The sequence below is a fragment of the Myodes glareolus genome, chromosome 4 (assembly GCF_982192425.1).
Source record: "Myodes glareolus chromosome 4, mMyoGla1.1, whole genome shotgun sequence".
Taxonomy (NCBI): Eukaryota; Metazoa; Chordata; class Mammalia; order Rodentia; family Cricetidae; genus Myodes; species Myodes glareolus.
Window position 1 is genome coordinate 72,016,002 of NC_142029.1, and position 25,689 is coordinate 72,041,690.

At 53.2% G+C, this 25,689-nt stretch overlaps 1 protein-coding gene across 4 annotated transcripts; it reads left to right on the plus strand.

Moving 5' to 3' along the window:
* Trim29 (tripartite motif containing 29) lies at positions 1-25,689 on the plus strand. 4 transcript variants are annotated; one of them, XM_085688635.2, is made up of 10 exons: positions 1-900; positions 8,421-8,516; positions 9,382-9,615; positions 11,107-11,305; positions 13,761-13,862; positions 16,022-16,114; positions 19,038-19,133; positions 20,537-20,638; positions 22,060-22,136; positions 24,636-25,689. In XM_085688635.2, the coding sequence occupies exons 1-10, from the start codon at positions 97-99 to the stop codon at positions 24,696-24,698; spliced, it is 1,866 nt and encodes a 621-aa protein (XP_085544761.2). In that variant the 5' UTR covers positions 1-96; the 3' UTR covers positions 24,699-25,689. The 4 variants fall into 4 exon arrangements, with proteins under 4 accessions (XP_085544761.2, XP_085544762.2, XP_085544764.2 ...); XM_085688636.2 differs by having other exon boundaries at positions 20,540-20,638; XM_048417440.3 differs by lacking the exon at positions 20,537-20,638 and having other exon boundaries at positions 4-900.

Below are 25,689 nucleotides of genomic sequence, written 5' to 3' on the forward strand. Positions count from 1 at the left end.
CTCTGGTTGCCAGCCCCACTCCCTGCCTGAGACACCGGCTGAAGTCACCTACCACGAGACCCCAACCAGCAGCAACAGGCCAGCAAGTGACCTGCCATGGAAGGTGCCGACGCGTCCAGGAGCAACGGGGCCAGTCCGGAAGCCAGGGACGCCCGCAGTCCATCGGGTACCAACGGCAGCCTGGAGAATGGCACTAAAGCAGACAGCAAGGATACCAAGACAACCAACGGGCACAATGGGGAGGTGACGGAGGGCAAGACCCTGGGCAGTGCCCTGAAGTCAGGGGAGGGGAAGAGTGCCTTGTTTTCTGGCAATGAGTGGCGCAGGCCTATCATCCAGTTTGTGGAGTCAGTGGATGACAAAGGCTCCAACTACTTCAGCATGGACTCTGCGGAAGGCAGGAGGTCTCCTTATGCGGGACTTCAGCTGGGGGCTTCTAAGAAGCCGCCCGTGTCCTTTGCTGAGAAGGGGGAGCTACGAAAGTCCATATTCTCTGAGCCCCGCAAACCCACAGTGACCATCGTGGAGCCAGGGGAAGTCCGCAGGAACAGCTACCCCAGGGCTGACTCTGGCCACCTGTTGAGGTCTAAGTCGGGCTCCGAGGAGGTGCTGTGTGACTCCTGCATCGGCAACAAGCAGAAGGCTGTCAAGTCCTGCCTGGTGTGCCAGGCTTCTTTCTGTGAGGTGCATCTGAAGCCCCACCTGGAGAGTGCCGCCTTCCGTGACCACCAGCTGCTCGAGCCCATCCGGGACTTCGAAGCCCGAAAGTGCCCCTTGCACGGCAAGACCATGGAGCTCTTCTGTCAGACCGACCAGACCTGCATCTGCTACCTCTGCATGTTCCAGGAGCATAAGAACCACAGCACTGTGACCGTGGAGGAGGCCAAGGCTGAGAAGGAGGTGACTTGCCAAACCTCTCGCTGCTCCCCCCCACCCCCACCTTGACCCTTACTCGGGGCTTAAGTCTCCTTCACTGTGCTCTGCTCCTTTAGAAAACAAGTCTCTTTCCCCACTGCACCTCCAGCCTGGGGGACAGAGGTCTCTCTAACCGCCAAAGGTCTTGGAAGAAGGGCATCCCATAAGTGAGCCAATAGAAACTCCAGAAAGATTAGAGCTGAACCAAGTTCACAAGATTATTCTAAATCAGGTCAGAGTGTAGAACTGTATTGGACTCTCTCCTGGGCTCTGCTCTCTCTCTCTCTCTCTCTCTCTCTCTCTCTCTCTCTCTCTCTCTCTCTCTCTTTCTCTCTCTCCATGGATGGAAAGCTCTTCCTTACAGAGCAGTACTGGATCTTAGGCAATGGGTCAAGAGTGAAGGAGATACAGAGGGGTCTTCAGGGCTCCTGAAATACCCTTTTTGCTGCCTCCAGGTTTGCATTTGCAGTCAGCCGGCTCCTTGTTCTGCCCTAACCTGGAAGCCACTCCCTTCTCACCCCCCACTTTGGTTCCCTTACTCTGCTCTCAGTTGGGCCCTGTGTGCTTTGTTTGTGTGACTTCAGCCGACAGGTCTGTGCCTGTGGGTGGACAACATCGGAGCGAGAGCATGTGTGGGTGGGTGGATGTAAATGTGTGCTTAATGCGCATGAGAGTGTCTGCGAATGTGGGTGTCTGCCCGTATTTGCGTGTGGGCTACGTAAGTGTGTTTGTGTGAATTCCCTGTGTGTGATTAGGCGGTACGTCCGTGGGGAGGAGCGGAGGCAAGTGGAGGCTTGCCGATGTGATGTGCCTGGGGAAGGTATGCTGGGCTGGGTGAGGGCCCAGCTAGGGCCACTGGCTTGTCCCTTGTTGAGCTCACTCACCCGCTGTATGTGGCCTCCCCAGAGACAAACCTTCCTGGTGGCCAGTGCAGGGGCTTTGCTTTCTCACTAGCTTTGGTACCCCAAGTTGCAGAGGGTCTCTCCTCACCCAGCTTTCTGGTCAGGTGCTTGCTGGTCACTCCCATCTGCATCTGGTGTCCCTACTCCTAGGCATCAGGTACCGGAGTCACAGGTGGGAACTGACTCAGACACCTTCCCTTGGAAGTTTCCCCTGGCAGCCTGGCTCTTAGCTTCATGATGGAAGGCAGAGGGCAGGAGCAGGAAGCCCATCCTTGGGGAACTGTGCTTAGAATTCCCAGCAGAATGACGGGCACTGGGAATGCGGCTGCGAGTCTCAGGCTGTTAGGAGGTTGTCAGTCACTCCGTGTGAAACTGAGGGATGAACTAGATTGTTTGCACATTTCTCTGGGACACCCCAGGGTCTTTAGAAACATCTCTGAGGACTCTGGGATGAGAAGGGGACAAAGTGAACACAGGAAGCCAACATTGCAAGGTCTTGCTTCCACTGAGAGCCAGGTGAACACACTGGCCTCTTTTCTATGTAAGCTTTGGCTCCAATGTGAGTGTCTGCAGAGGAGCTGGTTCTGGGGACCAGGAAGGTGTGGGCAACCCGGCCTGGAGACACCAAAAGCTCCAAGTTTGCTGTTCTCAGTCAGGGGCTGCCGTAGGGTTCAGAGAGTCCTTGACTTCGAAGACTTGTGAGGTAGATAGACAAGGAAGGAGAGGCTCAGAAAGACAAACAAGAAGAAACACCCTCCCAGGTATACAGAAGCATAAACACGGAACTGCAGAAGGAGAATTCCAGGCCTAATGGAGCATTCACAGCCTCACAGGCTACTCTTTACTTCACAGATTGGGGGCCACACCCAAGGGAAGGAAGGAACCTGGCTAATATTATGGCTGGAGAAAGATGTGCCTAGGTCCTTTTTTGCAGTATCTGAGGTCACCTTGGAAGGGAATGGGATCCTGGAGTGACTGCCACAGTGGGAACTTGGGGTAGCTTGTGTGTGTGTGGCGTGTGTGTGTGTATGTGTGTGTGTGTGTGTGTGTGTGTGTGTGTGTGTATGTGGAGTATGTGTGTGTGTGGAGTATGTGTGTATCTGTGTGTGTGTGCCATGGACTTGTGTATGTTCTTGCGACACAAGGAAAGATGAGAGGAGCGGAACTGAGCAGCCAGAAGACAGCGCTGGAGCAGCCTGTCTAAGGCCAACTACTATGGGACTTGGAGACTTGGTGGTCTTTGACCCAGAACAGGGGGTGGGAGGGTCGGTTTGATGGACTGGTGTGAAGCAGAGTGTCAATTCTGGCATCCTCTGAAGGCACCTGAAACACGCAAACACCGGCTCCCACATGGCTTCGTGCAAGGAAGCAGGCAGAACCAGCTCCGCAGGCCTGCAGCGAGGCTGGTGAGGTCACAGAGCAGTGTCTGGGGTGGTTGCACAAAGCTGAAGACGACACCCACGGCCACAGGCACTCATCCCTCAGACCTCAGTCTGTGTACGGACTTGGAGCACAGATCGTGCTGGGAAAAGGTCATGGGGTGTGTCATATGGTGACCCCTTCCTCTAGTGGGCCTCGGTGTTCCCCTCTCTACTCTCAATGTCCCAAGCGGACCCAGAGATGCACACTGGTCTAGCTTATCTCTCTGGGTTTTCTCAGGCTGTTAGGAGAAGAGATGAAGAGGGACATGAAAGTCCTATTTATCCATTTACTTCCCTATTTATATCAAGTCCCTCCTGCTACAGCTGCCTGCTCTAGGTGGCCCTGTCTTAAGGCACATTTGACATGGTCTCTGGGTGGACAGGCATATGCTGATGACATTCAGACTGGAGTGCCGCCCTAAAGGGGCTCATACACAGCGATTTGTCCCCATTTTAGACATCATCATCTGGCTCAGTTCTCCTACTGTGCTCCATGGCTTGATTGCTCATCTTCTTGCCCAGTTCTCTGCCCAAGGCTGAGCCGCTCGGTTACTAGGCCAATGCAGCTACTGGTCCTTAGGTTTCTTACTGTGCTGGTTTAGGGAGGAAAGCTCTTTGGGCAGATGATGGGGACTGGAATTCAGAAAGAGGAGCCGGACTTAAAGCCAGGGTGCCTAGAATCTCTCTGGGCATTTTCACGGAGAATGTCTGGTTAAGGTATGAGATAGGGGCCTGATCAATTGGATGCTGAGGGGACTCAATCAAATGAGAGCTTTAGAGACAGGAAACAGGGAGGAAAGTGAGAACCAGCCAGGTGGGTGGTGATCCAGTCTCTGTGGAGCTCATGGGTGGGCCAGGGTTGGGCTTGCAATTTGCATGGTTGCAAATGAAGCAGCCCAGTGGAGTGGGGTACCACACCAGGCTCAGAGATGCAGAGATTCACACAAAGGCCAGGGCAGAAGAGCAGAGGGGCTGGGATTTCTCTCTACCACTTCAAACCTCTTTCCCCAGCAGGATTGGAAGAGTCTTCTAGTGATCATCAAATCCAATGGCCTCCCAAACAACAGGTTACAGGCTGGGGTCACTCCATGATCCCCGGCCTTGCTCCAGGAGCTTCTGGTTCATATGGATTCTCATATATAGCTGGGCAGGGGAAGGTAGCCCATTTCGCTGCAAAGAAACTGAGGCTAAGAGATGGGTGGTGACATCTACAGAGCTCATTGCTGGTCTGCAGATGCCAGGATGAAGTGTCTCATCTCCATCAGCTCTTTCTTTTGACCTGAGGGCTGTGAGGAAGCAGAGGGAGTGAGAAGGGAACCTCAGTGAAGTTGACGGACAGATACAGGGCTGTTTGACGTGGGAGCATAAAACTAAGAAATCTATTCAGCATTTCAGATTCTTATCCAGGTAATTACCATGTGTCTGGGAGTACAAATTTGGCAATTAACTGGCTCATTTGGCAAATGTCACAGCCCAGGGCCCATGCAGTTAGTCCAGGCTGATGGAAGATCTTAGCGGGCCAGAGTTCTCTCCCGGGGGCCTTGCCGGTCCCCCTGTCTAGTGCTTGGTTATGTCTGCACTTGATGGCCAATCTAGGCTGAAGCAGCACGGACTTTGCCACCCCTCCCTCTATTCTCAGGGAACTTCTACTCACTTAAGGCCACAAGAATTTCAAGGCTGGGTGACCCACGCAAGGGCCATCCCCACCGTCAGAGAGGAGAGGCCCCAGACAGTGTGGGAGAAGGGAACAAAGGAAGCATTTAGGGACAGGCCTGGGCAGGGTGAAGGGAAAGAGGCAAAGAGTGGGAGGAAGTCAGGAGGGAGGGATGGGGAGGGGTGGAGCACTGTGGAGCTGAGGCCTGTCAAACACCTGGGGCTGTCTCTACCTTCTGTGGGAGCAGGGAGAGTGGCAGAGAGGAAGCCGGAGCCCTTGTGGGTGGGGGAGGCCAAAGGAGGGGAGAATTGCTGAGCTCCATCAGCTTCAAGGAGGCGGGGAAGCGGGTGAAGGACAAGGCCTCTCTCTAGACTGCTGCCCGAGCAGCGCCTCTGAGGGCCACAGAGAAAGAAATGGGCCCCGTGGGTCGCTTTCTGGTTTTACACCTGTCTTTCTCACAGTGCACACTTCGGTCAGCTGTACGGTCCCTCTAGGCCTCGGTGACTGCAACTTCGAAGGATGGCCAGCACCACTGACCTTCACAGGGTCCTTGGCTTGTAGGAGATGCTCAGGGGTCCCAGTGACTTTCCTCCTGCGGCCATGGTTTCCCATACAGAAAAAAAAAGACAAACACTAAGATTTGAGGCACACTTATAGAGTTCTGACCCTAACTCTACTCCTCAGTGGAGCAGGACTCCTCCTTGAGGGGAGAAGGGACCATTACTGTGGCACTACTCCCAGTCCCAGGACCTTCTGTGGCCTGCAGGTCTGGTCTTGCTGACTGTGGTGTGGGTCCTCCCCAGCCTGTGTCTGGCTTCCTTTGAGTCCTAGAGAAAAGGAGAGCCAGTCCCTCGTCCGTCCTGACCCATTCCACCGCCCACTGCTGCAGACAACCTGTCTCCGCTTCTGATCCTGCCCTTGCACGTGTCCGGGCTGGTCCCCTCCTCTCCACATAGGTGGCTGGCCAACACCTCCGCTCTTTTCTCCAGACCTCAGATGACCCCTGACCTCCTCCTCCCTCCCTTTCATAGAGTCGACTCCCAGGAACTGATCTCTCTTCATCCTTGACTCAGATGCTTCATGACTTAAGCCCCATTGGACTCTATCCCTTGGACTCAGTACCTCTTCTCTTCCCCTTGGCTGGCCAATCCATTCTCCTAGGAAGGACCCTTTCCTCAGCTGTGGGCTAATCATACAGCCCCTGATAGGTGTCTCTTGGCGCTACTGCTCACCCCTAGCTTTTATTTCTGGTTCTCACCTTTTCCCACTTCCCTCAGTATCCTCCGCTTTCAAGTTTTCATGATCTCTTACATCTTAAGTCTGACGTCTCAGCCACTGTCCACCCCTCAGCCAGCCCTCCCTATCCTGACTGTGTCCTTGCCACTTCTGGACCCCATCGGACCCCATGTACCAGACTCCACCATCCAACACAGCGCAGCCACCTGGGCATAGCTGCGCTGTCCTACTTGTTATGCCTACTGCTTTGCCCCACCTGGGAGGTGCCATATAGACGTGGCCATGGGGACATTATTCAGTCAGCGCCTACTCTGTGCCAGGTGCTTTCTGGGCGCTTTGCTTACAGATTCCCATCTCTCTTACACTCTCTGTTGTGGGTGTGGGTGCTTAGGTAACCTCTACAGCACAGAGGAGCTACTGAGGCCTAGAGAAGTTAAGGAACTTGTCAAACCCTACAGCCTGCCTGTGGGTTAGGGAGTCTTGATCTTGGATTCTTATACATGAGCTCTGGGTGAGTCAATTCAAAAGGCTCAGCTGCAGAAGATGGGAGGCCTCCTTCTGTACTTTGACCCTGGTCTCCCCCAGAAATCTTTTAGGGATGGAAACAGACCCATTGCTGGGACAGACCCATTCTCTTCTTTTTTCTATTCCTTAGGATGTAAATCTGCTGCTCAGGCCTGGACTGCATTAGGGTCTTCAGATCATTAGCTTGGCCGGCCTTTGTTTCCTGGCCTCCCTGACCCTTCACACTCAAAGAACAGAGTTGGAAGGTGGGGGCTTATTCTCATTGTTCTCCTCCTTCCCACTACTGTGTCTTCTCCCAAGCCTCATTCCAGAGACCCAAGGCCAAGTCCCCACCTTTATCCCTTCCTACAAGCCGGTCTTCCTCTCTGGTGATATTTTTCATGCTGTAGTGCTGTCAGACTGTGGAGGTGGAGTAGATACTTATTGAGAACATCCTAGACTCTTCTTGCCTGGAGAGCCTGGGAGCCTGGCAGCAGTGGGCAGGCCACGACAGTCGGACTTCCCATCTGGGGGTCTCAGTGACCCCTGTGTCCCTGTCTACCTCTGGGCACCATTTCTCAAAGGCCAGTGGGAACCGATCAGCAGAATGCCTGCTCTGGGGGTTTGCAGCAAGCATCCCAGGGCATCCCCTCAACTTTTGCTGCAGACACCCCACAGACACCTCTTAGTTTGGTGAGATGCTCAAAGGCCACTGGTGATGCTCACAGCTCCTTGCCAGGAGAGCTCCTCATCTTAATGGTTTGTGATTTTTCCACCTCACCTGTTCTTACAGGTTCCTCAGGGAGACGGCTAGAGAAAGGAGAGAGTCTGTTTTCAAACCATAGCAGTTGTGGGAAGCTCTGAGTCACGCAAGACTTCCTTGAATGATCACCCCCTTATCTTCCAAGCTTTAGACAGGGTTTTGGGAACTCCAGTGGGGCCCTGCAGAAAAAGGAAAAGAGACATTCTTAACTCATTGAATAGCTTTGGCTTTAGCTTCATGCCCCCCAGTCTGCCTCAGTTATAGCTGGGTTTCAGAGAGGGACCTTCCCCCACGTGGAAGCCAAGCATGGATGGAATGCTGATGTCTCAGTGCCCTCCTGAGAGAGCCTCGTCCCAGCTGTCCCGGGATCCAACAGTCAGAGTGCCTCTGAACACGGGTCTCAGGTCCTCTCCTCCCCACCTCCCCTCACTCTGTATTCTTTCCTTCAGAGAGCCTGGGGAAGAGTCCGCATCTTGCCTACACTGCAGACACTGTCCCTTTCTTATAAACAAGTTTACAGCTGTGCCTGCCTGGACCAAGTCTGTGCCGGCGGCAACCCCAGCTCTTGCTTGCCACACAAGGCCTGCGTCATGCCGCAGAAACGTTGTATGGGGTTTACTGCTGTAAGCCACTCCCTGGGCAGGGCTGCGCTGAATTGGGTTGAGTCCAGATCCTCCCTTTCACCAATAGCCCCAGGCCCACTGGAAGGAGCAAGAGCCTTTCACCCTTCATTAGGTAGGAAGGATCTGGGAGGCTTAACCCCTGTAAAGACACGGCCAAGCTGCTCAGCTATAGTGGTCCGAGAGTACGGAGGTATGGCCCTTGATGCATGGCTGGATTCTGGGCCACTAGCTCAGAGCCCAGCAGTTCTGGGGTGCTGAGAACAACTGCTGAGTGAAAGGTTGCACGGATGGGTATCGCATCGGCCTGAGTTTGCTCGTGTGGTGAGTCACCAGCCTGGGTCTCTGGTCCTGTTCCTCTCTCTCCCTGCTCACGACAGCTTCAACCTCCACATTTCCCCACAGACCGAGCTCTCACTGCAGAAGGAGCAGCTGCAGCTGAAAATCATTGAGATTGAAGATGAGACTGAGAAGTGGCAGAAGGAGAAGGACCGGATCAAGGTGAGTGGCCTCAGGCTGCCTTGCTCTGGCGCCGTTCTGCGCCTCTATTGCTTGGGAGAAGGCAGACCTCAGTGCTGCTCCAGGCTTTGGCCCACAGTGATACGCATACTTCCTTGTTCGGGATCCTCCCAGCCGCTTTGCCATTCCCACACACTTCCTTTCTCAGCCCAGGTCAGGCATTTTGGTAGGATTTTTCAGAGATCCTAGACTCGTTCTTCAGTGAGCGTTCCAATGTCCTCTAATGTCTGATTTGCTCACCAGACTACCTAAGCTACTAAGTACACCCCATTTCTTTTCTACTTGGGCCAGCATGGTAAGCAGTATGTCCGCTGTGGCTTGGATAATGGCAAACTGACTGGTATAAATTTACTGACTGTGGGGTCTGGCCTCAGGAACAGCCAACTGATTTACTCCCCAAATAAGGTTTGCTCGAGTTGAGGCAATTCAACTCAACTGAAGCAAGCATACCCGCCTCTAGAGAGTTGCTTGAGCATGGAATAGCGGCTCAAGTTGACCCACCTAGGGGAAAGAGCCACAGAAGATAAGGAAGATTAGACAATAAGAAACACCTGTAATGTCACCTGTGGTGACACACACCTGTAATCCCAGCACTCAGTGGGTAGAGGGATCAGAAATTCTAAGCCTGGACGACATAGTAAGTGTGAGGCTTGCCTATCTCAAACAACAACCCAAGTCAACAACTCGCACCCTGGCGTGATTATCTCTCAGTGATGCCTTTGAAAGAGATTTGTGATCATGGAGGCTTGCAAAGTTAGGGCCCTGGGGCTTCCTTGAGTCTGTTGGAAAGTTAGGGTTTTCCCTCAATGCAACTCTTCTTCACCCCCGCCCCCCATTCTGGACCTAGAGCTTTACCACCAATGAGAAGGCCATCTTGGAGCAGAGCTTCAGGGACCTGGTGAGGGACCTGGAGAAGCAAAAGGAAGAGGTAAGAGCTGCGCTGGAGCAGCGGGAACAGGATGCTGTGGACCAGGTGAAAGTGATCGTCGATGCCCTGGATGAGAGGGCCAAGGTGCTGCACGAGGACAAGCAGACCCGAGAGCAGCTGCACAGCATCAGCGACTCGGTGCTGTTTCTGCAGGTACGGACGCCAGCATTCAGATTCTCAGCCCCTCACTCAAATCATCCAGTCTCGCAGGCTCTCATTCACTATCCATCCATGCCTGCCCTACCCATTTATCCGCGATCTATCCGTTTATCCACACATCTGTCCCCTGCTTACTCATTCCCTACCTGTCTGCCACCCATCCACCCACTATCAATCCATCCATTTATCTGCCATTCACTACCCATCCATTCGCTTCTCATCTGCTCACCATCCACCCATCAATCCACCCACCCATTACCTTTGTGCTCACTATGCATTCATTCATTCAGCCCTCCCTCCACACATCCAATACCCATATGCTCACTATTCATCCACCTAGCATCAATCCACCCACCCATCCACCATCCATCCATACATACATCACCCCTTCAATCACTACTAATCCACCCACCCACCTATTCATTGCCCACCTACCCACCCACCATCCATCCATTACCAACACTCATGTACTCACTACTCATCAACCCACCATTTCACTACTAATCCTTCCATCTATTTAATTTCCTTTCCAGTCTACTCTCTACTGCTCTAAGGATGGCACACAAATGTCACCTTGTACCAAGTTCGATTGCTATGTACCAGTAGTGCTCTAGGCTTGATAAGAAAGGGTTCTGTGATTAATTAGTAATGCCTGCTTTGGGTAAGGAAGGCATGGCGTAAGAGTGTTGCATATTTGTTATCTTTGATCTAGTCTGTCTGTGTATTCATGCATCCATCTTTCTGTCTGCTAGAATGTTTGCTACTCCTGGGCATGCAGGACTCTATCAGGTGCCATGGCAAATAGAGAAGTCTAAGGCACAGTTTCTGCCCCCAAGCAGCTGCAATCCAGCTGGGAAGATAAGACATGTACAATTAGAGAACAATATGGAAAAGTGTGTAATTAAGTGATAAAGCATGTGGCTCAGGAGATAAGTGCCTATGGAAATTCAGAGAAGGGCCGGCAGGCTAGAGCAATCTGAGGACAACTTTGTGGGGGAGGTGGAGTTTGAATAGGGTCTTGCAGGCTGCTTAGGACTGGAGAAGGAGGAGGGGTGTGCCAGAGCCGGAGAAGGGAGGTATGGAGGCAGGACGGAGTGAGGCTGTGAAGATGGAAATACCCACACTGTTCTAGTATTCTTACACACCTCTATCCCCCAAAGACCGTCCAGCCTGTGTTATTTTCACATCTTCTGTGTGTGTGTGTGTGTGTGTGTGTGTGTGTGTGTGTGTGTGTGTGCTGTGTACACATCAGTGGTGGGAGCCATGGAGTCACTCATCCGAATGCTGATTCAATCAAGACTGACTTCAGTTGACTCATATGTCCCAGGGAAGAAAAACAAGGCTATCTATCCTGCCAGTCCTAGAACTCAGCCCTCTGCCTCACAGCACAGAGTCTCTAGCTGACCCGAGAGCTCCCATGCAGACCAAGGTCCACATAACTCACAAAGAATGGCAAAGTTAATGGTTGCCTTTCTTTCTTGGTAGGAATTTGGTGCACTGATGAGCAATTACTCCCTCCCCCCACCTCTGCCCACCTACCATGTCCTGCTGGAAGGCGAGGGCCTGGGACAGTCCCTTGGCAACTTCAAGGATGACCTGCTCAATGTGTGCATGCGCCATGTTGAGAAGATGTGCAAGGCCGATCTGAGTCGCAACTTCATTGAGAGGAACCATATGGAGAATGGTAGGTACTCCCTTGTCCACAGGGTTGAGGCTGGGAGTGTTTCTCAGTAAATTCCTGCTGTCTGATGAAGGCAGGAGCCTGAGTGGTTGACTCCTCATGGTCTCCATTCCCTCATCCATGGGAGCATGTTTAGACTAGGCTTCAGGGATTCTAGCATTCCCGTTGGACTGTCAGTTATTACAAGGGACCTAGAGCAGGGAGATTCTAGGAACTGCCGCATAGGTGCCTCCTCTGAGGGCCATTCATTAGTGTCGAGGAGTGGTTTAATTCAGATCTCCATCTGACTGCCAGGTCTAACCTAGCAGTTGCACCCCTGCTGCTGCTTGAATGGGCCAGTTGCAGGCTTCATCAGGGACCTAGAATTACATCTGGACTTGGAGAGAGGCCCGTCACCATGGTTGTTCTGAGTCGTGTTGAGCCCACAGGCTGAAACTGGCCTGGTAGGGGTTGGAGATGATGGGGCATTGGCGTGTCTCTCTGACTCACCTGCCCTAAAATCAGCTCATTCTCTGAGTCATGCTCTCCTTGTAGAGTCAACTGGATTGTCTCCCAGAAAGCCTGCTAACCTGAGGAACTGCCCTGTTAAGCCCCATTCTACCCAATCCCAACCCCTTTAGGGCCCGAAGCCTGGGTACTTTCTCCAAGGTTATGCCCCAATGGCTCAGACCCAGGGCAAGGTCTTCATAAACGGCCCGATTAAGGCCTCATAGCCATCAACACCCAATGGAAATGATTCTGTCTGGTCTCCAGGTGGATCACATCACTCTTCCCCGAGGAGAGGGGCCTAGGAGAGTGGAGGGGACCACCCGTGTATGATACCATGCAGTGTTACTGTGAAATATGGGGACATTTAATCATACCTAAGGACAGATAAAGCCATTTTAGCGAGACAATCATTTGACTTAAATTGGCACTCAGATCCTGACAGCCTTTCCCTAATGACGATCGCCGTGATCCTAATGGGGACGGCGACAGCTGAGGTGATTGAGGGCTTCCAGGATGTGGGCATTATGCTGAGTTCATTCCTTCCTTGGCCTTTCCCCGCTCCCTTGTGGGGAGTTAGCTCTTGCAGATGTCCAGGTTGGTACTCAGAGGAGTAGCCTTTCAAAGGGCCCCCAGCTGACCAGGAGAGGTTACTTTTGGGCTTCACACTCTGCTCGTACGGCTGCTAGGTACGGCTGCTAGGCTTTCTCTGCTTAAGCAGAGCCACTATCACTGCTAAGAGCAGCGGCAGTGGCTTGAAGAAGGAGTATCTTCCTCTCTGCGGTACAAACCTCACAAGGGAGTCCTTCAGTATGGTTTGGGCAGATGCAAGAGGATGGTCCTAACTGGGGTAGGGAGACTGTGAACCTTGTAGGAATCACCCCAGCTTCCTGGTGGTTCATTGCCCCGTTTCTAGGTCACGATGGTTCCTGCCACAGTCTCTGTACAGGTGTGGCCCGGCGTCCCATGTAAGGTGTGTAGTGAGATGGCATCCAGGAGCAAGGCTGGGTGTGCTGATTCAGCTGCCCTGCACTTGTGTCGCAGGCCCAGGGGAAGCCTCCTTTGCCTTTGTTTCTGTGGCTGTTGCCTAGTGGCTAGATGCTATCTGTTGTAGGAGATGGAGGATGGGTAGCCAATGAGTCAGGCCTTGCAGTGACCACCTACTGCTCCCTATTGATAGCTCGCCTCCCAGACCAGGGATGCATGCCCAGCCCCACAGGCCCAACGCACAGAGGCACCAGGTCACATCCAGAGATTTTTTTTGTTTGTTTGTTTAGTGGGACCAGGGCTGGACAAACGCCTTTAGTCTACTGTGTGCCAGAATCCTGCTGGTGATGGAGACAAAGATGAAGGATAGATCTGAGCCATTCACTACTTACTCGAGAGAGAGTGAGAAAGATGGAGGAACTAGAAGTCAGGAAGCAGTAAGGGACAGGAGATGGTGGTAGCAGCCTCTGCAGGGTCCGAGGCAGAGTTGGCCACCGAGAGCTAGGTTAGTTGGGGCTTGCGGGCCTGCAGCTGTGTGCAGCTCACCCTACACAGCCAGCCAGATCTCTGGACCATAGAGGCCAAGACAGGACCTCAGTCAACCACCCGATGCTGCTAGCAGTGGCTGGGGCTGAGGTATGAAGTAGGGTCAGGCACCAAATCCCAACATCTCCTTGATTGTCCTGTGAGCAGGGGCATCTCACTCCCCTCACCTCCTGAGCCTTGATTTCCCCTTCTGTTACATGGAGATGTTCATACCTGCCCAAGAGCTGATGTACAGATCAAATAAGAAATGGACCCCCAAAATGGATGTCTCCTTGCCATGCACACAGTTGCCCTTGCAAGGAGGAGACTGTGTGCCTGGGAAGTGGCTCCCTGGAGGAGCAGGAGCAGTGTGGACCGTGTCGCCACATCCTCCGAGGCTGTGATAGTTTGCCTCTCCCTGTGAGCCACCTGTTCCTCTGCTGACCTACCTCTCTTCCAGGTGGTGACCACCGTTACATGAACAGCTACACGAGCAGCTTCGGGAACGAGTGGAGCACGCCCGACACCATGAAGAGATATTCCATGTACCTCACACCCAAGGGTGAGGGAGAGTACGCTACCAACGGCCGAGGCCCAAAGTCGCTCTCAGACAGGTTCTTCCTGGGTAGAGTGACCATAACTCAATGTGTCTGGCCCCTGCTTCCTGTCCCTGTGTGGTGGCTTTCAGTGCCTCTCACTCTGAGGTGACACGTGTCCTGGTTTGGTGACATGTTGTCCAGCACTCAGTTCCTTAGACGCATTGGTCCCCTGTGCAGTCTGCCACTCCCGCCCTTCCTCTGGCCTCTGTCCTTCAGAGTATCTCACAGACTCTTCTCTGGCAGTTCAGAGCTGTGTGGTGGTGCTTCTGCCAAAGTTGCTGCAAGTAGTGAGCCCTGGGTAGGGCTGCCACCTTCAAAGCCAGTCTGCCCCTCCGTGTGTTTCCCTCAAGTTACCTGCCTCCTTAGCCTACCCTATAGGGGGGCAGCCTGGGGGCTCTAGGCAGGACTTGCATGTCCCTGGCTTAGAATAGTCTGAACATTCTTAGACGTTAGTGATGAACCACCATAGTGCTTGGTACATAAGGGTGGGGGTACCAGGCCCCAGGGTAGAGGGGGTGTGCAGGTGCATGTGGGAGCTAAGGGGCCTGGAGAGGAGTGAGGGTGCTGGAGAGTGGAGGGTGGGGTGGGAGGGGAAGATCTGAGAAGGCACTTAGCTGGAGGGAGGAGCCAGAGGTCCTGAGCAGTTACTGACAGCTCATGCTACAGTGGGCAGGCTGAGGGACTGGGAGAAGTGAGCTCATCTGATAGGAAGCTCTGTACCTTACCTTTCAAAACAACACTCAGACTTTTGGAAGGTTCTAGGCAGCAGAGGGGTACTGAGATTTCACCTCTGACCTTTCAGACCCAGTCTCTGACATCAGTCCCGTCCCCTCTCTGCCCAGAGCTCTGCTCTTAGCCAGTTCCATGAAAGGACAAACTATGCTGGCCGGGTCCCCAGCAGCTCTCTGTTTAAAAGCCCATGTCTACCTAGCCTGGTCTCTCTGGCTCTCCCCCTGGTCCAGAACTAGCCTGAATGGGGTGCTCCAAACCCCACTGTTCCTGTTTGATTCTCCTTGCGTAAGGGAGAAACAGGGGCAGAGTGGCCCCGCTGTTGGCCACCAGATGTGGGAAGTGCTACCTGCCACAAGGGCTCCCTGAGAGTGCCAGGGCTGAATCAACTTGAGGCTGGTCACTGTCCCCTCTGGCTTGGTCCCCATGAGTCAGCTGTGACATCTGTAGGTAGAAGAAACAGGTTCCTCTGGTGCCCCTGCCCTGCAGGGGTAGGATGGGCAGGACACCTGCGGCTCCCAGGCTCAGGGTAGAGGAGAGGCCTGGGAGGGGCTGCAGAGACATCAAGAGGATCAGGAAAACAGGGCCACTAAAGGCTCCCAGGCCAAGCCTGGAGGTTTAGAGTCAGTGGGATTAGGCAGTGATGATGACTCCCTCCCTTGGAGAAGTAAGTTCCCAGGCTCAGGAAGGAGGGCTCTCTGGACAGTACAAGAGTGTGTGTGTGTGTGGGGGGGGGGGGGGTCGGGCAGGACTGTGAGGGAAAGGGGAAGGGCAGGCAGGTGCTGGGTTGGGTGAGCCAGCAGTGGGTGGGGTGTGTGGTGTCTGGACAAGAAGGATAGAGACACAGGGCTGTGTGGGAACACAAGGCAGGAGGGCGGTTAGCAGTCACAGGCTGTGCTGATATCTGGGACAAGTTCCCAGTGGGCTCATTAGTCTTCTGCAGGAGGCTAGGTCTTTTAGGTGAGGACCCAAAGCCTCTGCTCCCTGCCCCACCACTGTCATGACCTTCCCTTTCTCCTATTCCCCCCGGTTCCCAGGCTCTGCAGAACAGTTCAGACAGGCCCTGGCTCAGGAGCGGGCTTGTCAGCCACCTGCTCTCAAGGCTCCCAAGTAGAATGACGGAGCATCTTAGCATACTCAGAATTCCCAGAATTCTAGTGCTCTGGGAACATCGGCCAATAGTGTCCCCTCTGCTTCCCAAAGGGTTCTCATTTGGGTGGTGAGTTTTGTGACTGCCTCAGGCAAGACCCAGGGACTGTTCCTAGTGGAAGGGTCAGTGGGCTCTCAGGGAGATGTATAGGGTCCTGTCTAGGATTTCCCTCAAAAAGACAGAGGCCATAGGCCTTGAGTTGAGTCAAGCCCACCTTTCTGAAATGACGTTTCTGCCCCACAGGTGGGGGCCGGACATCTTACCAGCCGTCTTCGCCCAGCCGCCTCTCCAAGGAGACCAACCAGAAGAATTTCAACAATCTGTTCGGCACAAAAGGTAGGAGGGGGTTCAGCTTTGGGTAGGCAGGAGTCCATGTTGGTGTGCAGGAGGGAACATGGGAGAGAACATGGGGTAATGGTCCCAGGACTGGCTGAACCATGGATTGAATTTGAATGTCTTGACTACCCAGTGTGAGATGAATATAGGGAACCAGGGCAGGACGTGTGTGTGTGTGTGTGTGTGTGTGTGTGTGTGTGTGTGTGTACATGCACATGTGTGGTGGCTAATGCAGAAATGCATGGTGTCATTGGTTAGGCTCAAAGAGAAGCTACTGAAACCCAGCATCTTTTAAACCCCTCCCCGATCCATTTGCTCTTCTTATCTCCAAGGGATGAGTAGCGGGAAATGGGGTGAGTGTCTACAGTGAGGCTGGTTGTGGGGTCCTCTCCCAGCAAGCATCAGGCCAGAAGGCCAACAGGCCTGAGTTGACTTTTTTCCTAGTCATACATTGCTTTATCTATAATGCAAATGGAAAGGAAGGCATGGCCTGACACTGGCGTGCCTGGAAATCCCAGAGGCACCACCACGACGACTCCTTATGACAGAAGTGTGGTGGGGACTGGGATTGACCTGTCCCAAATATGGTTGTCAAATACAGGGTCTCCTGCTCTGTGTGCTAAGGGGCCCACTGTGCTCCAGGTCAGGGCTGTGCTCCTGAAGCCTCTGTTATTTTGGGGGGGCTCTGTTTGGGGGACCTTGATTCTGTGCTGGAGTTCTTGGGTAGTGGGCCAGTTTGGCCAGGCACCCCCACCTGAATCCAGCACTGGGGAGACTCTTCAATGGAGAATAGACACCTGGAAACTGGAAAGTCACTGCCATCCGGAGGAGAGGACAATATATTTCTATGTTTCTATGCCTGTGCCTCTCTACTGGTCATTAAGATTCATAGCTGCAGAGGCCCACAAAGCTAGCTCACTTGGTAAAGTATTTACCACTCAAATACAAGGACTTGAGTTTGACTCTCCCCCCCCACCCCGCTCATGCGCAAAAACTGGGCATAGCTCCACATCCCTGTAATCTCAGCGCTTGGAGACGGGAATCCCGGGGTCATGCTGACTTGTCTGTCTAGCCAAATCAGCAAGTGCTAGGTTCAAAGGAGACCCTGTCCCCAAAACAATGTGGATAAGTGACTACAGACACCTGATGTTGACCTCTGGCCTCTACAGGCACACATATGTGTACAGACGTACATGAGCACCTGCCCACCCACAACCTATCCTTCATTTCCCATACAAAAGATTTACAAGTCTGATCAACCCAGAAAGTACCTATAAGAGAGAACAGCGACAATACAATTCTTTTTAACCATTTTGTGGCTAGTTCATGACTCCGTGGAGGTGTGCTTTCTATCCCGACTCTTACTGGGGGAGGCCCCCAAATCCAGCTTCAGGGTGGCTACTTGCCTCATTTCACCCAATTCATCCATGAGGACGAGAGGCGCACACAGGCTCATGGGCATTGCTGCAGAGGGAGCTTCCCTTAGGAGGTCCCCAAGGCTTCCTGCTGCCGAGGAAGAGCTGGTGCCTTGTCAACAGGGACTCCAGCATCACCTTGATGCCCTTGCTGTTTCTCCACATCTCAGAAGCCTCCTTGCACACAGCTGTCTGTTAGCTCGTTCACCCCCATGCACAGGACACCAGGCATTCTGTCAACTGTCTCTGTCCCCAAGCGATAGGATGTGTTTGTATTTATTTGTTCATTAGTTCGTACATGCATCCATCAAACACGCAGCGAGTACCTTCTAGGAATAAGGCTCTGGCAGGCATCGGTTTGATGCTGGGCCAAATAAGCATGTCCCCAGCACCACAAGAGATGGACAATTAAACAGTCAACTACAACCCAGGGCACGGGATGTGCAGGATAATAAGAGGCAGCAGGAAGAGCGACACAGGGTCTTGGGGGAGGTGACATAGAAACATGCTCTATGAATTTGCTGAGGATGGGGAGGAAGGGCAGATTCCAAGCAAAGGACCATTCTGGATTCAACACCAGAGACAAGAAAGAAGCTATTGTTGGAGGAAGTGAGGTCACGAGTTGGCTGGAACTCCAGGAAGTGGGGTGGGAATGGGCAGCTCACACAAGACCTATAGGTTGTGTTCAGGGAAGCCCTTTAATCTGAGGAGAGGAGCTGACAAGATGTCTCACTGGGCAAAGGTGCTCTCTGTGCAAGCCTGGGGACCCAAGTCTGACTCTTGGAACCCCATGTAACGGTTAGAAAGAACCAGCACAAAGGGATCCTCTTGACCTTTCATGTGGGCTGTAGCACAGGCCACTCCACATCCCATCATACACACCGAACAGCACAAACCCACATCTTATTGTGAGGACAGTGGGCTGCAGGAACACACCTATCCTTTATAGACCTTCCATAGCAAGGAAGGCTTGGGAAGTGTGATGCAGGCATAGTGGCATCCTGACTTCAGAGGTAGCAAATGGACTAAGAGTCAAGGACTTGGTCTTGTCCTGGTCCTTCCTTCCTTCTTCAGGCCAGCCTACTTGGGTCTGATATGCCTTTTTATTTTATTTTTTATTTATATTTATTTTTTTTTAGTTTTTGGTTTTTTGACACAGGGTTTCTCTGTTGCTTTGGAGCTTGTCCTGGAACTAGCTCTTGTAGACCAACCAGGCTGGCCTTGAACTCACAGAGATCCGCCTGCCTCTGTCTCCCAAGTGCTGGGATTAAAAGTGTGTGCCACCACTGCCCGGATAAACTATGTTTTGATTTGAAAGGTACTTTTCTCCCCCATGTTTCTTCAAGACAGGGTTTCTCTGTCACTTTGGAGCCTGTCCTGGAACTAGCTCTTGTAGACCAGGCTGGCCTTGAACTCACAGAGGTCCGCCTGCCCCTGTCTCCTGGGTGCTGGGATTAAAGGTGTGCGCCACCACCGCCCAGCTTGATATGCCTTCTTTGTCCTGCCAGGTAACTATACCTCCAGGGTCTGGGAGTACTCGTCCACTGTTCAGAACTCTGAGGACATGCCCATTGTGCAGGGCAACTCCTCCTTCTCCTTGAAAGGTGAGCTCACCCCTACCCCTTGCTTTGCCTTGAGGCTGCCCTGCTTGAGTCTCTGTTCCCTATCCGGCTAGTTCTCCCCTCACCTTCTGGAGGTGAGGGCTCCGACCTAGATGGAAGCTGAGCCTGGGCCTTTGGTGCATCCCAAAGAAGGGAAAGGGGCCAGGCTATGGCAGTGTTTCTTGGGTGTGACATACATACTGACTCCTAAAGATGGGCTGGGACAACAGGCCTCGGTGACTGGAGAGGCATCCCTATCTGTGTGGCCTAAATGCTCCCTTGGGTTACTTTCCCAGCCTCTCTGCTATGGAGTTGATTTAACTCCCCAGTGTCTCCCAGCAGCTGGCTGGATCCCACTCTTCTTACGGAGTCATTTTGCAGCAGCTCTTCTGGGGAGGTGGGATCAGGCCTTTCGGGTCTGACATTCTTTTCCTATACTTGACTCCCACCCACTTACTGTATTCCTGTAGGTCTTGAGCTGGTTGAATGATCTGCACCTCCTGCCCCGTGGGGTTGGGGTCATCCTGAGGATTTAGGCTTGAAGCAGGGTGTTGCAGTGTTCAGAGCAGTGGTGTGTGCTATTCCCTGTGTGTAGCAGGCTCAGGGCCTGTCTCTCCCTCTAGGCCTTAGAGGCAGCTCTCATGGGGAGGGATTTCACCTCTCCTTACACCCAAAATGCCTGACCCGGGAGGATCAGCGGCCAGGTTCCTTGGGATGAGAGAGAAAGGAACTATCTGGAGCACACACCCCCAAAACCCCCACAGCAAACAGAGGCCTCTGAAGTGGCTTTAGCACTTAGTGGTCCAATCCAGGCTAGGACATAGTCTGTATGAAGGACAAGATTCCTGGACTACGAGCAAGATGAAGGGAAGGAATAGGGGATTCTAGTCTTCAGGACCCAGGAGAAGTTCAGTCCCTGGGCCAGGCCTAGGATGCTCTGGGACTCGCCTTGGCATGCTGGCTCCCAGAAGATGCTTCTCTGTTCCTTGATCAAGCCTGGTCTGAAGGCCATCTGGCACAGAGGGTAACAGCTCTTAGCCCTCAGACATTGCCCGGCAGACTGCAGAGAGTCTCTGGCTAAGGCTTGCCCTGGAAGAACCTCCTTTCAGATATAGGGAATCCACCTTACCCTCACACAGAGTAACTCACCAGGATGACTAGAAATGGCCTAGGCAGGTTGCCCTGTATGTCAGAAGGATAGCCTGAAGTCCTGAGATACCCCCTCTTCCCATATCCTCTACCAGGCCCACAGGCAGACCGGGAACACTGGGGCTACCAAGGCGGCTCCAGTTCCCAGGTCTGAGCTAGGCTGTGGAACATGGAGGAGCATAGTGCCCCAGTGAGGTGTTAGAGTCTCGGCCTCCTGAATAGTAGGCGCATGCTGCTAACACCTCTCTCTCTCCCAGCAGGCACTGGGAAAGCCCCCTATCAATTCACAACCTTGGGACAGGCCACTGCAGAGTTTTCCAAGCCACTGGACCGCAGTGGGCTCTTTAAAAACAATCCCGGTACCCACCTTCTTCCCATCCCTTCCCTTCTTCTGCCATAGCAGGGCAGGTGGGCCATCCTGGGGGAGATCTCTGCCACTTCTAGGGGGTCCTGGTCCCTATTCCTTAGAGCTCCCTCAAGAGAGATGCATGTCCTGCACCCCTGCCATCCTAGCTCACTTTTTCTGGATTTCTGCCTGCTGCCGAGACTGTTCTCCCGGGCCACTCCTGTTCCTGCCCCTCCCCTTAGCTCTAGTGGCTGGTATGGGTTTTTCTTTCTGAAAACCAAGAGGTGAGGTCTCCATTCCCAGTCTCCATCGTCACTCAGGACCCATAGAATCTTCTCTTTCTCGGGCAGTTCCTGCCCTAGGTGCAGGGACAGCCCTAGGGGTTCTTGCTCCTGCAGCAGGAAGTACTGCAGGTGGTACGCCCCCCCCCCCCCCAAGCAGCTGCAGCCTCCCAGGACTGAGGCTGCCAAGGACAGACACTGTTAATCTCCCCAGCTTCTCATTCTTCAAGTCACAGGCCAGCTTCTTCCCAGCCGCTGCTGTTTGCCCTGTGGACTGAGTGGTGTTTCCATTGGGCTGTGCAGTGATGTTCTTTATAGAAGTCCTGGGCTGAGAAGGAGAGCCAAGGAGGTGGCAGGCAGTTTCATCCCGGGCTAGCACCTTCTCACCAAGTACAGAGAGCCACCCGCTAGGACCTTGGGCTTACGGTCCTAACCTTGAGTGACAATCACACTGGCAAATGGCTGCCCTTCTGTGGGTTCTTGGTCTGCTGCTGTGATACAACCAGAGCCAGGCAGCAGGGATAGGATTATGGATTTTGGAGTCTGGCAAGCCATGGTTTCCAATCCTGATAGCTGCTTGCTGCCATGCGACTCAGGTAAACTGCTGAGCTATAAGAAATGGGAGGATCAAGCAAGGAGAAGACACTCACCTGGTGCTTGGCACAAGCGGGGCTGGATAAACGAGAAACATCACCCTGACCCCTAGCATAGCACAGCAGAGCCTGGAGTCCTTTTTTTCTGGGCAGCATTGACTGGGGCTGCTGACTGAAGGGTTGTCCTGGACTCTGGGAAAGGGACAGATCTTTTGTGGTCTTTCGTGGTAAGACCTTAGGGCGAGGGGTGGTGATCTTAGCAGCAGAGTGCAGACCTGGACGGGGAGCAACATTCTCCTGCTGCCTGGCCCCGTCTACCTGGCTGGCTCCTTTTTCTTCCCTCTGCCTTGCCGCTTCCTTCCTTTGGCTAGCCTCCCAGGATTGCCAGATGGCCACTGAGCCATCCCAGCTGTTGCACACCTCTGCAGGTGGCTGAACTTGCTCTTGGGGTGGATGAGGCTTGGGTATCACTCCGGGGCAGGCAGCTGTGCTGCTCCATCTGGGGGGAGTCCCTGAGCACCAGCCTGGGTCCTCTTGACTGGAGCATCTTGTCTTTCCAGGCTATCCCTCCCTCCTCCGGAGCCAGGCTCCCAAGGCCCAGCCTCAGACTTGGAAATCTGGCAAGCAGACTTTGCTGGTGAGTAAGGTGTACTGGGAGGGCTGCTGAGCACAGTCGTGTCCAGGGACTCGGCCGCTGTGCAGGCTTTCAGGGTCTGTGGGAAGAGAAAACTTCTCTGGGCCATACTGTGAACATGGGAGATAGTAATGGCGCAAGCAACCAACCACATGTAGCAAAGGGGGAGAGAGAGAGAGTGAGCGGGGGTGGGGGAGTTATATGCAGGGAACCTGGGTAAAGACACACTGCCTTTGACCTCAGTTTAGAATCCGTAGCATGGACAGCCAGGGTAGATATTTGCAAGTGATCACTAGGTGTCTATGGTGGCTTGGTCTCCAAGAGTTGTGTGACTATAAAATACTTAGTCCATTGGTTGCACAGACATCCCAGAGATGGGTCTCTCTCTTGGGACTACTTTCCAGCTTTGGTAGCATAGAGGCCATTAGGAGTGATGATGTGTGTTTGGGGGAGCTGGAACATTGGGAAGGTATATTCAGGATTTTCTCTCTAATAACTCTAAGCTGGGCTTATTAAAGAGAAAGCAGCAATGGTGGTGGTGTGTGGCCAAGGATCCAGACCACCTGCTGGCACCTCTACAGTGATGAGATGAAGTGTCCCCCGAGTCCCTGAAGACTGGATGCATCTTATCCTTGCCTGGGAATGGCAGTAATCAGAGACTGTCACCCTGGAGCCTTCATCTCCACTAACGTTTTCGTCCTAGGGTTTGTGCTAGGTCCCGAGAGGGCTAACCAGGTGCCGTGCAGGGTTTTGTTGAGATGGGGGCCAGAGCTCTTGGCTTCCACTGCTTTTGCATTTTGAGGTCAGAGCACAAAGTTTGCTCTGTTCTACAAAGATCAGCTAGGGCTAGTTTAATTGGAAAAAGTCTTTAATTTGTGGACGAGAGGAGCTAAGTGACTGTGTGTGTAATGTGGAGCTGGGCCCAGGGGCTTCGAAGATAGCAGGGCTGTGGAAAGCAGATAATGGGAGAGTCATTCTCTTCCTATCATATACATTCCTGTCCCCCAGACCTGCATCCCCACAGAGAAGGCCACAGAGGGCTCTAGCAGGACAAGACTGTGCTGTCCGACCAGCACCTAGAATGGGAGGGTGGAAGCCAGTGTAGTGTGTGTAGAGGCCAGTCTAAGACGAAGGCTGGGACCCAGCCATCGCCAGCTTGCTATGTGACCATGTATGAGTTGCTCTTCCATTTCTTACTTGAATTCCTCAGCCTGGGGATCTCACAGCCCTCCTAACTCTCACCTACTGCAATCTTAATTGGGAGGGCGGTGGGAATCAGCCTCCCGCTCACCCTCTGCCCCAAGCTCTCAGACTGCAGCCATGTTCATTGGCCTGCAATCCATATGCTATTGACCCAGCCGTTCTGAAAGAAGAATCCATTCTACCCTGTGCACTTCTTTGGGATCCTGGAATGGACCCAAGGGCTGGAGAACCTGGCTACAGGTCCTGCTTTGCTAGAGCAGCCTCTTGACTTTGTCCACGCTCAGTTTTCCTCCTTGGGCTTTAGTTTCTTCCTCTATAAACGGCTGGTTTAGCCTCCTGCCCTGGCACTGCCTAGGTTGGACTCCTGCTATGTAAGAGTCACAGACCAGGAGTGCCTGGGAGGCACAGAGCAGCTCCATATCTGACCCACTTAGAGACAGGGCTGAATCCTGAGACCCAGGGACAGCTCCACTTTGCTCTTCCATTCCGGTCTGGGGGACCTGACTCCTCAGAGCCTGGAGGGAGGGATTAGGAGGGCGAAAGGAGTAGGGCTTGATTTCCCTGTAATTGTCATGTGACATGACCCAGCGAGAAGGTTGGGAAAGTTGTTCATGACTCTGACCAGAGAGGCTCATGCTCCACGATTATGGAGGGTGGGTGGGAAGCACAGTGGACTGGGGCCATGGTTCATTCATCCTGTCTGTTAGGGAGAATCACGCAGAGAACCTAAGCCAACAAGTGAAATGCTTAAGACAGAAGAATGCTAGCAAGAATTGGGGTGAGGCTGAGGATGATGGGATTTGGAGTCCAACCTCTAGGTCTCTCATCCTGTTCCTCCTGTGCATTAGCTGAGTGGCTTGGGCAAGGTGCCTAGCCTTTCTGTGCATTGGTTTGCTTGGTAATAAAGTGGCCATGGTCACAGTAGCCTGTTTAATTGGATGGTTGTAAAACCTAATTGAGTCTGTCGATGGAAAGCCCTTGGCACAGTGATGCGCAGTTTCAGAGAACACAAAGCGCTATGCACATGGTAGCTGCAGTGGCACTAGGAAGACACTGTGGGCTGCGGATACAGTCCAAGCTCGTGGACTAAGTGGCGGGAATGGACTCTAGTTAGAATTTGGACCTAGAAGTTCTGATGCTAACAGGGGCCACCTCCTAGAAGCAAGATAGGTAGGTAACTCTTGCAGGTCAGGCCACAGGGCACAGCAGATTGTAGGTTCCTGGAGGTCTAGGTTGGGTGGGCCTGCTGTGGGTTCTGCTACCACCTGGCTACTCTAATCATTCCTGTTTCCCTCACAGTCTCATTACCGGCCATTCTACGTCAACAAAGGCAACGGGATGGGGTCCAATGAGGCCCCCTGAGTCCAACGAGGAGCTCCACAACCCCGTTCTCCCGTCGCCCCTGCTTTCCAAGCTGCTGCGCTCTTGCGGGGCAGGAGTCTGACTCCACTCTGCCCCCCCCCACAGCCTCTGACAGCCCCCCTTCCCAGGTCATGCTGGCTTCCTCTGCTCCCCTATGGGTTCCTTTTCTGCTTGGTGACATACAGTCACTGTGATTTCTGTGTGTGAGGCCAAGTTACAAACCACGGGGTGAGAGACAGTTGGGCTCACTTCTTGTAACCCTCTTCTGAAGCTGGTCACCAGGCCCACATGCTGCCAGTCTCTTTCCCCTGCCCAGGCTCTGCCATGTCCAGGTTTGATGATCATTTCCCCCCACCGTGGACAGTAGACAACCGTGGACAGTTAAGGCAACCTCTCTGTGTCTATCTCTCGGGCTCACATTTTATCAGCAGCCCGAGTCTGTCAGGAGGAAACAGGCCCTGTGTGTCCTCTCGGATCCCACTTACTAAAGCCTGGCTGGCCTGGCCACACCTTAGAGGATGCTCTCAACATCTTGGCTTTGTCGTGGTTCAGTTGTGAGGCTCTGCCATGTCCACTCTGAGGCTGCAAAGCTGGAGAATGGGCTCTCCTGCCTGGCAAGAGAATCGTAACCTAGATATTTCTCCACCATGGCTATGAGGAGCTGTTCCCCTGATGTGCTACAATGCACTCAGGAAAATTTGCCCATAGACTTTCACTTATATGGAATTTGGGTCTCTTCGCAGCAGTAGACGGTAGGAGAGCTGCTAAGAATGTGTTGCTTGTGAGGTACCACATGTCTTAGGGGTGTCAGGCTTCATCCATGTCTCATATCGCTAGACTTTGAGAGGACCAAATCAGCAGCAGCACTGGGTAGTTGGGGGCTTGTCTCCCACTCTGGGCCTATGGGGCTGCACAGGTCAGCTTTCAGGGGTGGGGAGGGGTACTTTTGGCTTGGGCTTCCCCCTCCCTGAATAAATCATTTGTCTCTTTA

Excerpts from the sequence above, each read along its gene's own strand:
- Trim29 (XM_085688635.2), top strand. The coding sequence starts at position 97 with ATGGAAGGTGCCGACGCGTCCAGGAGCAACGGGGCCAGTCCGGAAGCC. Across the intron at positions 9,616-11,106 it reads ACTCGGTGCTGTTTCTGCAG|GAATTTGGTGCACTGATGAG; the intron begins GTACGGACGCCA and ends CTTTCTTGGTAG. Across the intron at positions 22,137-24,635 it reads CTGGCAAGCAGACTTTGCTG|TCTCATTACCGGCCATTCTA; the intron begins GTGAGTAAGGTG and ends TTTCCCTCACAG.